At 38.6% G+C, this 14,077-nt stretch overlaps 1 protein-coding gene across 6 annotated transcripts in view; it reads left to right on the forward strand.

Annotated features, from left to right (window-relative positions):
* Positions 1 to 14,077, forward strand: part of myo9aa (myosin IXAa) — a 366,573-nt gene that overhangs the window by 142,207 nt on the left and 210,289 nt on the right. For all 6 annotated transcript variants that reach the window (XM_063071043.1, XM_063071045.1, XM_063071047.1 and 3 more), the window contains exons 3-6: positions 1,934 to 2,028; positions 8,683 to 8,745; positions 10,301 to 10,400; positions 12,835 to 12,891. In XM_063071043.1, coding sequence (XP_062927113.1) covers positions 1,934 to 2,028; positions 8,683 to 8,745; positions 10,301 to 10,400; positions 12,835 to 12,891 — 315 coding nt within the window. The remainder of the gene's footprint in view (positions 1 to 1,933; positions 2,029 to 8,682; positions 8,746 to 10,300; positions 10,401 to 12,834; positions 12,892 to 14,077) is intronic.

The raw sequence follows: 14,077 nt of genomic DNA on the forward strand, positions 1-14,077 counted from the left end.
TGCGACAAGTTATTATATACAGTTGAAATAAATAAACAGTTTTGATATAAATTCATGTTTAAGTTTATAGATTATGAGCGCATTGGTTGTTTTTTGATAGTTCTTCAACATTATTCAGTTGGTAAGATTGGTTGAGCAATGGCATATGGGATTGAAACCTGATTAGTGTAAGGTTGATGCATGTTGGGAGATCTCATAGATCAGGAAGTATAAAATATTAGAGAATTATCAAAAATTGACAGCTATGTCCCATTGCAGCTCAGTGCATTTGAGCAAGAAATGAAGAAAATCATTAATTTGATATGAAGAGTATATATGGCAATGAATACCTATTATGAAGATGACATGCATTGGTGGAATGTAGATATGTTAAATAAATGGGCAAAGCTCTGGCAATGTGGGAAATTGTGAAATTCTCTATTTTAGCAGGATTTTATTTTACAAAATACACCTAAATATTGAGAGTCTGGATATCTTGTTTTGGGATTTATCAAAGATTCATATCCAGATGCAGCAAGTCAATGGGAAAGCTAACAATGTTAGTTACTTTTCAAAAAATTAAATAGCAGAATGGGAAGGTTATGTAAATGCTGGAGGAACTCAGCAGGCCAGGCAGCATCTATGGAAAACAGTAAACAGTCACTGTTTCTAGCTGAGATCCACTATTTAGTGTCTGTTGCTTTGGATTTCCAGTCTCTGCAGATTTTGTGGAGGTAGTGTAAAATACTGATGTGCCACATCTGGAGTACTGTATATGGTATCCATTTCATGAAAGGAAGGCTTGTACTTGAGATGAACATGCATTAGAAGGAAAGGTTGGAAAGCTGAGTCCTAGTTGGGACCTACGTGGTATCTTGATTGATACATCCAAGGTTCCTGTGGAGACTTCATGGAGTTGGTGAGGAGAAAATGTTGGAAGTCTTTAATAGTCATCCATCTAAGTCAGATGCGGGAAATTTTCTTCAGCAGTGGCTTCTTCCTTGCTGAGCAGCCTTTCAGGTTATGTCGATATAGGACTCGTTTTACTGTGGATATAGATACTTGTCTACCTGTTTCCTCCAGCATCTTCACAAGGTCCTTTGCTGTTGTTCTGGGATTGATTTGCACTTTTCACGCCAAAGTACATTCATCTCTAGGAGACAGAATGCATCTCCTTCCTGAGCGGTATGACAGCTGTGTGGTCCCATGGTGTTTATACTTGCGTACTATTGTTTGTACAGATGAACGTGGTACCTTCAGGTGTTTGGAAATTGCTCCCAAGGATGAACCAGACACAACATCATTTTCTGACCTCAGTCCGATAGAAAATTTGTGGGCAGAACTGAAAAAGCGTGTGCGAGCAAGGAGGCCTACAAACCTGACTCAGTTACACCAGTTCTGTCTGGGGGAATGGAACAAAACTCCAGCAACTTATTGTGAGAAGCTTGTGAAAGGCAACCCAAAACATTTGACCCAAGTTAAACAATTTAAAGGCAATGCTAGCAAATACTAACAAAATGTATGTAAACTTCTGACCCACTGGGAAAGTGATAAAAGAAATAAAAGCTGAAATAAATCATTCTCTCTACTATTATTCTGACATTTCACATTCTTAAAATAAAGTAGTGATCCTAACTGACCTAAGACAGGGAATGTTTTCTAGGATTAAATGTCAGGAATTGTGAAAAACTGAGTTTAAATGTATTTGGCTAAGGTGTATGTAAACTTCTGACTTCAACTGTATATAATTTTGAACATAAAAGTTACATAATAGGAAAGTGTGCATGCCTTGCAGTAGGTTATTACGTGTTTTCTTTAAAAATGTGGACTATTTTAAACCAGTTTCTTGTTTTAAAATACCTGCATGTCTAACAAAATCATGAGGATGATATGGATGCAGAGTAGGGAGCTGTTGTTTCAATTTTCAGACATTTGAATTTTGTTTTATTAACAGGCTTTTGGGAATGCAAAAACAGCTCACAATAATAATTCCAGTCGATTCGGTAAATTCATTCAAGTCAACTACCAGGAAACAGGCACTGTGCGAGGGTGAGTAAAGACAAGTTTATTATCATATGTATAAGTACACATATAGATAGATACTTTATTGATCCCAAAGGAAATTACAGTGTCACAGTAGTATTACAATTGCACAGATACAAATATTAGAAGAGAAGTAGAAAGAATAAAAAACAAGTTACCACAAACAGTCTAACAGGAGGGGGTCATCACTTCTCCAGCTATAGGTAGACTTATTAGTTACAGCCCAATGGCCAAGGGTAAGAATGACCTCATATTGCACTCTTTGGAGCAGCGCAGTCATCGTAATAGATTACTAAAAATGCTCCTCTGTTCAGCCAAGGTGGTATGCAGAGGGTGAGAAACACATGTCCAGAATTGCCAGGATTTTCTGTAGGATCGTTTGTTCTACCACAGCCTCCAGAGTGTCCAGTTTGACTCCTATAACAGAGCCAGCCTTTCTAATCAGTTTATTTCGCCTGTTGGCATCACCTGTCCAGATACCATTGCCCCAGCACACCACCGTATAGAAGATTGTACTGGCGACAACAGACTGAAAGAACATGTGAATGAGAGGCCTGCATACTCCAAAGGGTCTCAGTCTCCTCAGGAAGTAGAGATAACGCTATATGCACAGATTTATTGAAAAACTTATTACAGCATGACAAGCACATGAGCATCATATAAGCAGTATCCTCATGATAAACATAAATTATACACTATGATTTTAACAAGAAAGAATATAATAGAACGAAAAAATTATCCTTTTTTGTGCAGAGAGGTCATAATGTTGCTGAACTCTTGTGTTCAGGGTTTTGTTGGTTGGTTCAAGAACCGAGTAGTTTCATTGTTCCTGCTAGCACTCAGAATTGACACCTTGAGTTCTTTTCTAGCTTCTTTATAATCCTCAACGGATGTGTTTGATTTGAGCTTCCTAAACCTACTTCAGGGGTTCCCAGCCTTTTTTAATATCATTAAGTAAGGGTTCTGTAGACCCCAGGTTGGGAACCCCTGTTCTACTTCCCTTCTCTTCTTGACAAAATTCACCACCTTTCTTGATAGCCAAGGTTCCCTTAATTTGCCATGCTTTTCTTCCTCCTTTCTGGAACATACCTAACCTGTACTCTATGTACCTTCCACTTGTCAGAAGTGGACTTGCCTAAGAAACAGCCATGCTAATTAACTCTCCCTAATTCGTGCCAAATACTCTTGTTATTTGCTCTGCTTCAATATAATATCCCCCACCCTAACTTATCCTCATTCATAGCCATCTTAAAATTCAAGGAGTTGTGATCACTTTTCCTAAATGTTCTCCCACTAAATGTAGTCATCTGGTCAGGCATTTCCCAGCACCAAGTCCAGTATGGCCCCTTCAGCTGAACTATCTACACATCAACTTAAGAAACTATTTCTGTCCTGCCTGCACCTTTTGCACTAAGGACTTCCCAGTCTACAACGGAGAAGGTAAAGTCACCCACAACAACAACCCCTGTTGTCTTTGCACTTCCCAATTTCTGTCTATCTGTCTGTTCCTTACTGTCCCAGTGGCTACTGAGCGCATGAAGGATCAAAGTAAATTTATTATCACAGTGCATACATGTCACCATATTCAACCCTGAGATTTGTTTTCTTGGAAACATGCACAGTAAATCCAAGAAACACAACAAAATCTTTGAAAGACTGCACGCAACAGAACGGACAAACAACCAATTGTAGAATGATCCTATCAGTGATCTCACCTTTCTATTGTTGAGTTCTTCCTATATAGACCTGGTGGACAAACCCTCCATTATGTCCCTCTGGGAGCTGCTGTGATTTTATCCTTGATTAATGGTGCACCTCCCCACCCCCTATCAAGAGGGACAGAGCTCAGCTGAATGGTGATATTTTTCCCCACATTGGGGAGTCTAAAACTACAGAGTGTAGGTTTAATGTGAGAGGGGAAATATTCACAGGGGATCTGCAGGGAAAGCTTTTCACACGCAGGGAATAGATATATGGAAGGAGCTAGTGGGGATGGGTGTAGTTACTATGTTTAAAATACATTTGGACAGGTACTTGAAAAGCCATAGAAGAATTCAGGCCAAATGCAGACAAATAGGACAAGCTCAGGTTGGAATCTTCGTCAGCCTTGACGAGTTGGTCTTTGTGACTCTGTGATTCTAAAAGTAGACGCAAGCTTTGCAGAATTAAACTTAGGAGTTATATCAATACATCAACCAACTCGAGCAGAATTTATAGGAAGCATAGAAAACCTACAGCACAATACAGGCCCTTCGGCCCAGAAAGCTGTGCCGAACATGTCCTTACCTGAGAAATTACCTACGGTTACCCATATTCCTCTATTTTTCTGAGCTCCATATACCTGTCCAGGAGTCTCTTAAAAGACCCTATCGTATCCGCCTCCACCACTTGTCTCCGGCAGCCCATTCCACACACTCACTTAATTTATCATTAACTTTTCATCTGTAATTGATGGATGTATCCTTCAGCACTATTTTTGAAAGTAGTACAGATCAGGCATTGTCTCATTGAATAATAGAACAGGTTGCTGGATTAATGGTCTGTTTCTGTGGTCATATTCCTGCTTCTCCATAAATTCAATGACTAAATATGTAGAGGCAAACAAGTAGTTTAGTTTCCATCCCTGCTGTGTTGACTTAGTAATTTTAGCTTTGATAACAGTGGAGCATTGCAACCATACCCTGCACTGGGAGGGAAATAAAATCTACCGCAGTTGCTCCTTGCAATTGCAAGCTGGTGTTGATGTGTGTTAAGGATAAGACTGACCATGAAAGTTGCTGGTACATGTGTGAACAATGGTATTGTGTGGGTATGTCTTCCATGCACTGCTGAATGAGAGAAGATCGTGATTCTTTAAAGTTGAGTGTGAAAGCACAATGTGCTAAGCCTTTTTTAAAATATTGAATGGTCTAGATAGAGTAGATGTGGAGATAATATCTCCTATAGTGGGAGAGTCTAGGACTAGAGGGATGTCCATTTAGAAGAAAGATGAGGAATTTATTTTAGCCAGAGGATGGTGAATATGTGTACAGACAGCTGTGGAGCTCAATTCATTGGATATATTTAAAGCAAAGGTTCATAGGTTCTTGATTAGTCAGGGCATCAAAGGTGTCGGGGAGAAGGTAGGAGAATGAGTTTGAGAATACATCAGCCATGATGGAATGGTGGAGCAGACTTGATGGTTGAATGGCCTAATTCTGCTCCGATATCTTATGGTCTTAGATCAGAGTGCTTGGTCCACAGTGGAAGGAAATATTGTTCTCTAACAGAACTCTCTAGCATAGGCTATGGAGGCAAAGTACGTTAAAAAAAAAGAAAGAAAGAGAACCAAGATACCAAGTTACTAAGCAAGAAAGTTTTTGAATCATGGATGGCACATGCAGTGCCACGTGTAAACTTAAGGGCACCATGTGTTTTTGAGGGCTGTGTACAGAAGGCACCTCCAGCTGATTGAGCTGGATTTCTAAGCTTGAAGGGAAACTGGAGCCACAGAAGAGTGGAAAATATGCTGTGTTTCACAGAGACATTCAGCTGGAATCGGTGGGAGTCTTCGTCAATTAACTTCCCATTTAAACTTAATTCTTCAGTAATCCTGTTTTGTTAATTCTCCCCATATTGTCATCATCTCCTCGCAGATTCTATCACGGTGGGGGGCGGGGGGAGGAGGAGGGCAATCTACAACAGATCATTACCTTACCAACCCATCTTCCTTGGGATGTGGGAGGAAACTGGAGCACTTGGAGTAAACTGACATAATTACAGAAGGATCATGCAAACTTCACACAGACAGCATTTATGGTGCTGCATTTCTGACAGTACAGATATGATCAGGAGTGCACTGGAAGGGAGAAAGACTTCAGTGCTCTTTCTTGGAAGTGGGAAAACTCCAACTCAGAAATGAGGTTTCCACTCTGAGATTTATATGAGAAATGGGTACTATAAGGCTTGCCTTTTCCAAACATTTTGAATTTTTTGTGAGGTTTAGGCCATATAGATGGAGGAAAAGTACAACTTGAGCAAATGATAGCCACTGGTGTACAACAGATGATGGCTTGATCTGCAGTCAACAATGATCTCTGTAGGTTCACCCCACCCAGTCAGAGAAATTCTCTTTGTTTAATCCATCAGCCCTTCACCCACACTGCAGCTAAAATAAACCTGAATTTTCTCTTCCCAGTTATTTCTCTTCCCACAGATGCTGTTGAATTGACTGTGTTTTCAGAAGTTGCTCTGTCATTAGCATATTTGCCTCACCCACTTCCTGTGTCAGGAAGTTCCATATTCTTACCATATATGAGTAAAGGCATTTTTGAAAGCAGCGAATGTGACTTATAGGGCAACTTTCATGTAGTTTTGGATTCCCCTTCATGGAAACAACCTCTCTACATCTATGATGTCTTAATTTTAAAATTTTGATTTTGGTCACCTCAATTTTCTTTTAGAATCACAGAAAACTAGAGGACAGAAACAGGCCCTTTGGCCCATCTGATCCATGCTAAACCATTTAAACTGCTTCGTCCCAGCCGAACATTTAAATTGCCTTGTCCCATTGACCTGCACCCAGACCATAATCCTCCATACCCCTTCTATCCATGAACCTATCCAAACTTCTTTTAAACATTGAAATTGAGCTTGCATGCATCACTTGCTCTAATAGCTTGTTCCACACTCTCTCAACCCTCTGAGTGAAGAAGATTCCTCTCATATTTCCCTTAAACACTTGATCTTTCACCCTTATCCTATGACTTCTAGTTGTAGTCTCACCTAACCACAATGGAAAAAGGTTGCTTGCATTCACCCTATCTATACCTCTCATAATGTTGTATACCTTTATTAAATCTTCCCTCAATCTTCTATGTTCTAGGAAATAAAATTTTAACCTATTTAATCTTTTGTTATAACTCAGGTCCTCAAGTCCTGGCAACATCCTTATAAATTGTTTCTGTACTCTTTCAATCTTGTGTATGTCTTTCCTGTAGGTAGGTGACCAGAATGGCATGCAGTACTCCAAACTGGGTGTCACCAATGTCCTGTACAACTTCAACTTAACATCCCAACTCCTGTATTCGAATACTTTGATTTATGAAGGCCAACATGCCAAAACCTTTATGATCCTGTCTACTTGTGATGCCACTTTCAATGAATTACGGACTTGTATTCCCAGATTCCTTTGTTTCACCGCATTCCTTAGTGACCTACTGTTCACTGTGTAAGACTTACCCTGGTTGGTTCTTCCTAAGTGCAACAACTCACACTTGTCTGCATTAATTTCCTTCTGCCGTTTTTTATCCCATTTTTCCAGCTGGTCCGGATCCCACTGCAAGCTTTGATAATCTTCCTCACTCTCCACTATACCCCCAATCTTGGTGTCATTTGCAAATTTGCTGATCCATTTTCTGAAGCAAAATGATCCAATCTCCTTGTTTTTTTATCCCTGTTTGAGAACATGCTTAGTTATCTTTCTTGCATGTTCCCCTTGTATCCTTTGTCATGATTTGGAGATGACAATTGTGGATGGATATGTAAATGTAGATTGACCAGGTTCTTTACTGCAAGAATTCAATCCAGTGCTTTGCTAATAATTGTAATTGATTTGCTGAATGGTGATTCTCTTTCTAACTGGTGCTGATTTCACCTGGCATTAGATCTATTTGATCTTCACCATTCACAATTATATAGCTTTGGTGTGTTTCTTTTTTTTTAAATAGTGCATCACTTTATATAAACTAATGTTAACATTAATTTATACTGTACTACACAGGAAGAAAACTTCCATGTTATTCTTGTACTTCATTAATCCTCTTCTATTTCCCTCTTTCACTACTGTCTCACCTCAATATGTATCGCAGAACTATACAAGATGTTGTTTAAGAGCTGATGACAACAGACAGCACAGATAGATTAATTTCACTATTTAACTATCAATAGAATGTGTTGCCCCCTCACCCTTTTTCATGAAACATCAGCTTCTAAATTAAGCCATCAGTCTATGGTTATAGGCACTTCCTCACAATTCTCTGACTTGTGCACCCTGGCTTAAGTGGTTTATGCAAATTGGAACCAGAAAATAAAATTGTAGAAGTAGATCACTCAGCTATTTGAGCCCACTCTGCCATTCAGTACTGTCATGGCTAATCTTCTGCTTCAACAGTTCCATCTTTTGTGTTCAATAAATGTGATGACTGAGAGTCCACAACCCTTCTGGAGAGAGAATTCAATCAAATTACCATTCTTTAAATGAGCAAATTTCTTCTCTTTTTAACCCTAAGTCGCCAGCCTGTTTGATTGTAAACTTTATTGGTAGATTATTGAGTCAGGGGAAGTGTCCTGTTTGTATCTAACATGTTGGAGAACATCAAGAGAACCTCTTAGAACATCATACTACCACCCTGTTGAGTCCTCTAGGAATTTCCTGTGTTCACCTCTCATCTTAAAACTCTGAGCACTTAAAGCCTAGCCAAATCAATCTTTCCTTGTATCTGCCACACCAGGAACCAATCTAATGAATCTTTGTTGCACTCCCTTCATAGCAAATGTATGGTTGGAATATTGTTTTTATAATTTAAATGGCTGTTTATTTAAATCAAGTTCTAGTTCAACTTTAAGCATAATTGTTAATAATAACTGGTCAAACCAAGAGTATCAATTTGCTTTTTTCAGAGCTTATGTTGAAAAGTACTTATTGGAGAAGTCGAGGCTGGTCTACCAGGAGCATAATGAACGGTAAGGCGCATGCAAAATTTCTCAGGAGGCAGTATAACGCCAGTATCTTCAAAAGTAGCAAGGAAAATGTGTTATGACTTTTCAGTACAAATATACAACCTTATGTCTGACTCTAAATGGCTGTGCCAAGATTGCACTCTGTTTGAATATTCATCTGAAATGAGTAATTTAAAATAGAACCTATATGTGCATTGCCCCTAAATGATAACCCTGATTACTGATGGGTGAACATATTCCCTTATCGAGGAACCAAAGCAGAATGCTTCAGACTGGTGTGTTATTCTGTGCCTTTATTACACTTGTGAGATTAATGAGTTTTTGTAAAGCTTCATTTTCCACTCTTCTCTTTTCATTGATTTTCTCTTGGCATTAACTTTGGTTTATGAAGATATGTTACATTTCAGCAGTAAATATAGGGCTGTTTGTACACTGAGTACTGGGTTTCAGCTCACTTGTTGAACAAAATTGACTCAGATTACAATACATACTCAAGTATCAAAACATGCTCAGTGGAAGAACACTGATGCAGGGTCGTAGGGTTTTTTTCAGAGTTTTCACCAGATTTTACTGAGCAGAATAAAAGGAATTCTATGTGGTATCCAACCTGTAATAAATCTCATCCAGAAGTGTTTAAATTATGAAACACTTGCAGGTCATGGAATGTTACAAAAGGGTTAAAATTTGTAACCATGTCATGAATGATGCGGACTGAAAGTGATGTGTTACTATTGAGGCTGTGGGTAATGTGAATGTATTTGGCTTTGATTAGAAGTACCAAAGTTGAAAGATATTTTTATTTGCCAGTCAAACATTGGTGAAGGGTCCTTGAAAAAGTTAACATACTCTTTCTGTGTGTTAACCCATGATAAATTTGATATATGAAAGGGCTACTCCAGAGATTGGACCAGATAGAAAAGAAATTCAGTGAGTTTTTGGTGGTAATTTGTGCAAATTCTAATATGTGAAATAAGAAAGAATATTTATTGATCTGAGTGGTTGCTTACATCCAGCTGTTTGGGGGGTGATGAATAAGAATTATGTCACTAAGTTGAAAAGTCTTTTCATGATCTGATGCAGCTGCTGAAATAACTTTCTGTTCATGTTGTGCAATTGCCTATTTGTATGTAATTAATGGTTAGGGTGCCTATAATTGTGGAATCATGATGACTGAGAGTTCTGCTTGTGCAGAGATCTTTTGTTTAAAATTATGGCCAATAGAGATTTCCCACCCCCCACAAAAAACATGATATTAATTTGTACATTTTTCCAGAATTAAAGATCTGTGCAAACCCTACAGCAAAATTCATTCAATTAGATGGAAATACTTCCTTATGAATTTAATGTATGGGGATCAATATTGAGACAAAAATCAATATTGAAAATATTGAAATGAAGTAAAATCATATTCAAGGTCGCCATTTTGAGTCTTAACTTAATTTTGTGTAGATTGTCCGCTTTGCATCTAGCAATTTGAGTATCATTGATTTCAGTTGTGTCAACTTTGTAGCTTTAGTGCTGTACAGTTATATAACATTTTCTTCAACTGTCATTGTAGGAACTATCATGTATTCTACTATCTACTGGCAGGAGCCAGTGATGAAGAGAAAAAGAGTTTCCATCTGTTGAAGCCTGAGGAATACCATTATTTGAACCAGGTCAGCTCCAACAGTTAGATTTTTTTTGCATTACTTAGTTGCAGCAGTTCCCATAAAGACAGAATATTCTGCATTAAGTAAGTATAACCAGGCATGCACGACTTCATTGTTAAATGATTGATTCCTGGAAGTGTGGCTGAGGGGAAAAACAGTTCAGTATTCTGAGTTATAGAAGTGTCAGTCATGAAAGAGAAGGTTACAGAAGTGTGATGACAGTAGTTGGACAGGATAACCTGGTGCATCGGCCAAAGAGGCAGTGCTTTACTATACTATAGGCTTCACAACAGCAAGTGAGAAGTACTGTAGAAGAACAGATCTATAGGCATATTGCTGTAAGGTGTAAAAGCAGTAGAGTAGTGTCAGGGGATTTTACTTTCCCAATAATGATTGGAATTCAGAAAATGCATGCAAGAGATTTTCTAAAGCAGATCCAAGCGGCTGTGCTCTATGTTGTACTAAGGAATGAGGATGGACAAATGGTGGAAGTGTCATTGGAGGATCCCTGTGGGAAAAGTGACCATAATTTGCCAAAATTCAAGTCAGTGATGAATAGTAAGATTGATCCCAGAATTAGGGTCTTAAATTGGGAGAAGGCTGATTTAGTACATTAGACAGGGCCTTGCATAGACTGAGAGCAACTGTTTGAAAGAAATGTATCTGATAAGTGAGTAACACACACAAAAATTGCTGGTGAACGCAGCAGGCCAGGCAGCATCTATAGGAAGAGGTACAGTGGACGTTTCAGGCCAGGACCCTTCGTCAGGCCTGAAACATCGACTGTACCTCTTCCTATAGATGCTGCCTGGCCTGCTGCATTCACCAGCATTCTTTGTGTGTGTTGCTTGAATTTCCAGCATCTGCAGATGTCCTCGTGTCTGATAAGTGAGTGGTGGTTAGAGGCGAACTAGCAAGAATGAAGAGTTAGCATGTTTGTGTTAGAAGCAAAGATGGTAAGATTAGGGAGCCGTGGTTAATAAAGGAAGTTAATCAAGATATGAGAAGGATATTGATGAACATATTTATAAGTAAATTAGAAATACAAGGGTAGCTGGGGAAAGAGTTGGGTCCCTTCAGGGACTAACAGAGAAATCTGTGTATGGAGCCAGGGAATGTGAGTGGAATCCGAAATAAATGCTTCTGGTTACTATTCACCAGAGGGAAGGATATGCAGCGTGGAAACTTGGGGTGGATATGCTGATATCCTGGAATATGCCTGTGTCAGGAAGCATTGGGCAGTCTAAAACCAGAGAGCACATAAGTTTGAATTAAAAGGGGAAGCATTTTAAGGAGATTTAAAAGATGTGTTTATTTATTTTATTTAGCGATACAGTGTGGAGTAGGTCCATCCAGCCCTTCGAGCCACGTCGCCCCAGAAACCCCTGGCAAATCCAAATAACCCTAACCTAATCAAGGGACAATTTACAATAACCAGTTAGTCTACCCTGTATATCTTTGAACTGTGGGAAGAAACTGGAGCACCCTGTGAAAACCCATGCATTCCACGGGGAGAATGTATGGAGAATCCTTACAGAACAGTAGCGGAATTGAACTCCAGAACACCACAAGCTGTAATAACCTCACACTAAATGCCACTCTACTCTGGTGCCCAGATAATGGAAACATTAGAAGAACTAAACTAATACGATACACTTAATTTTAGTTGCTGTGCAAAGAGCTGTGAGAGGAAATAGTAAAGGTAGATATATTTACAATGTTTAAAAGAAATTTAAACAGGTATTTGGGTCAGAAAGGAGTGGTACTTGAGCTGAGTAATGTTTATAAAATTTGTGCAGGGATAGATTTAGAGGATTTATGAATGTAGGATGTAAAGTCTTAAGTTTAAGAGAGATTCAAAGGAAGTTTGTTTATTGTAGGAAGGAAAAAATTTGTCTGGTGTAAACATATTTCAAAACTATAACAAATTGTGTTACATTTCTTGCCAGAAATGGGACTATTTGTTTAATAAAAATACAACTTGATGTATATTTAAGAATTAGGGAAAAATGTCAGTTTTAAAACAAGTTAATCAGAGTATATGTGGCGTCTGTGGATCCACTGTTTTTCATTTTGGTTCCCATTTTAATTTATTCTGGCTGTATTTTCTAGGTGGAAATGGGAAGAGTGTTACTTAAATTTATTTGCCTCTTGCAGCTCGTTATTTGGATCTTGAATATCAGAAAATTCAGATTCTATACTTGTCCTGACTCAGCTAAGCTTCACTAACATAATTGTGGAGGCATAATTTCCTTGCTTGTTTATTCTAAAGAGTTCTTACTCATTCAGGTGGGAAATGGAGATAGGGCTGAGAGTCACCATTTTGAAACCATGACCTAGCTACGGTTTAAATCAGGCAAGGATTTAGATGTTCTATTGATAATTACTGAACTAACTTATATTTTTTAAGTATGCTTACTTATATTTTTTTCTTTCTCAGATGACGAAGAAACCAGTCAGACAGACATGGGACGATTATTATTGTGATTCAGAACTGGTAAGTGTTCAAGTTTTGTATCGCCAGTGGTGAGATAACAATCCACAATTTCGCCTCCTCAAGGATAATTGTCAAAAGAAGCTAATTTTCCAAACACATTTAGGATTTGTGTTCTTTTAAAAAAAACTTCAGTAGTCATTCTAGACTTTGTAATAAAAAGAATAAGATTGAAGTAGGTTTAGATATATCCTGCTGTCAGTTGAAATAATAAATTTGCTTTTCAGTCTCCAATACAGTCTTTTCAAATCGGACAATAAAAACTAATTGCTGGCAGTCTGAAATAAAAACAGAATCTTCAGCATTTAGGCAACACCTGAGAAGACTAAAACAGTCCATGTTTCAATTCAATTACCTTTTGATCAGAAGGTGTAATCTTTTGGCAACAAACAATCTGCTGGAGGAACTCAGCAGGTCGTGCAGCATCTGTGGGAGGAAAGAAGTTGTTGATACTTCCATTTGGAACTTCCTTCAGGATACACCTAATCTTACCATTTGTTAAAATGATGAGTGAAGAATCACCTGCAAAAAGTTATTCAGTTTAATATGATAATGTAGAACAGAAAAGTCTGTTTTCCTTATTGTGTAAAATATTTTATGCTTAATGCCCTCTCGTTTCTTAAAGTTGCATCAACATTGTTGCTTGTGATACTGCATCAAGTTTTTCCGCAATGTGAACAAGTAAATCACACCATGTGGATGTGGTAAAGATGAGATTCAGTGAATGAATAGGATTGTTGGCATCTTTTTACATACTTCAGTTTACAAGAATGAGAGGGATCTCATTGAAACGTATCGAATATTGAAAGCCTCGGTAGAGTGTTTGTAGAGAGGATGTTTTCAATAGTGGGGGGGGGGGCTAGAACTCGTCTCAGAATAGAGGGATGTCCCTTTAGAACAGATGAGGAACTTCTTTCGCCAGAGGCTGGTGAATCTCTGGAATGCATCGTCACAGACGGCTGCGGATGTCAAGTCATTGGCCGATTCGAAGCAAGAAGGCTGTGAGAGGAACGGCTAAGGATTTTTGGAGCGAAGGCATTTTACTACTCAGGGTAAAGAGAGGCAAGATTGCGCAGACACGTGACGTCAGCCAGTAGAGTGGGAAAAGTTTACAAAGAAGACTGCCATATCCAGTGGGCAGTGGAGTGAGAGGGTAGTACAGTGATGGGGCTTTGGCTCAGTAGGCTTA

This window comes from Mobula hypostoma, chromosome 18 (genome assembly GCF_963921235.1).
Source record: "Mobula hypostoma chromosome 18, sMobHyp1.1, whole genome shotgun sequence".
Classification (NCBI taxonomy): domain Eukaryota; kingdom Metazoa; phylum Chordata; class Chondrichthyes; order Myliobatiformes; family Myliobatidae; genus Mobula; species Mobula hypostoma.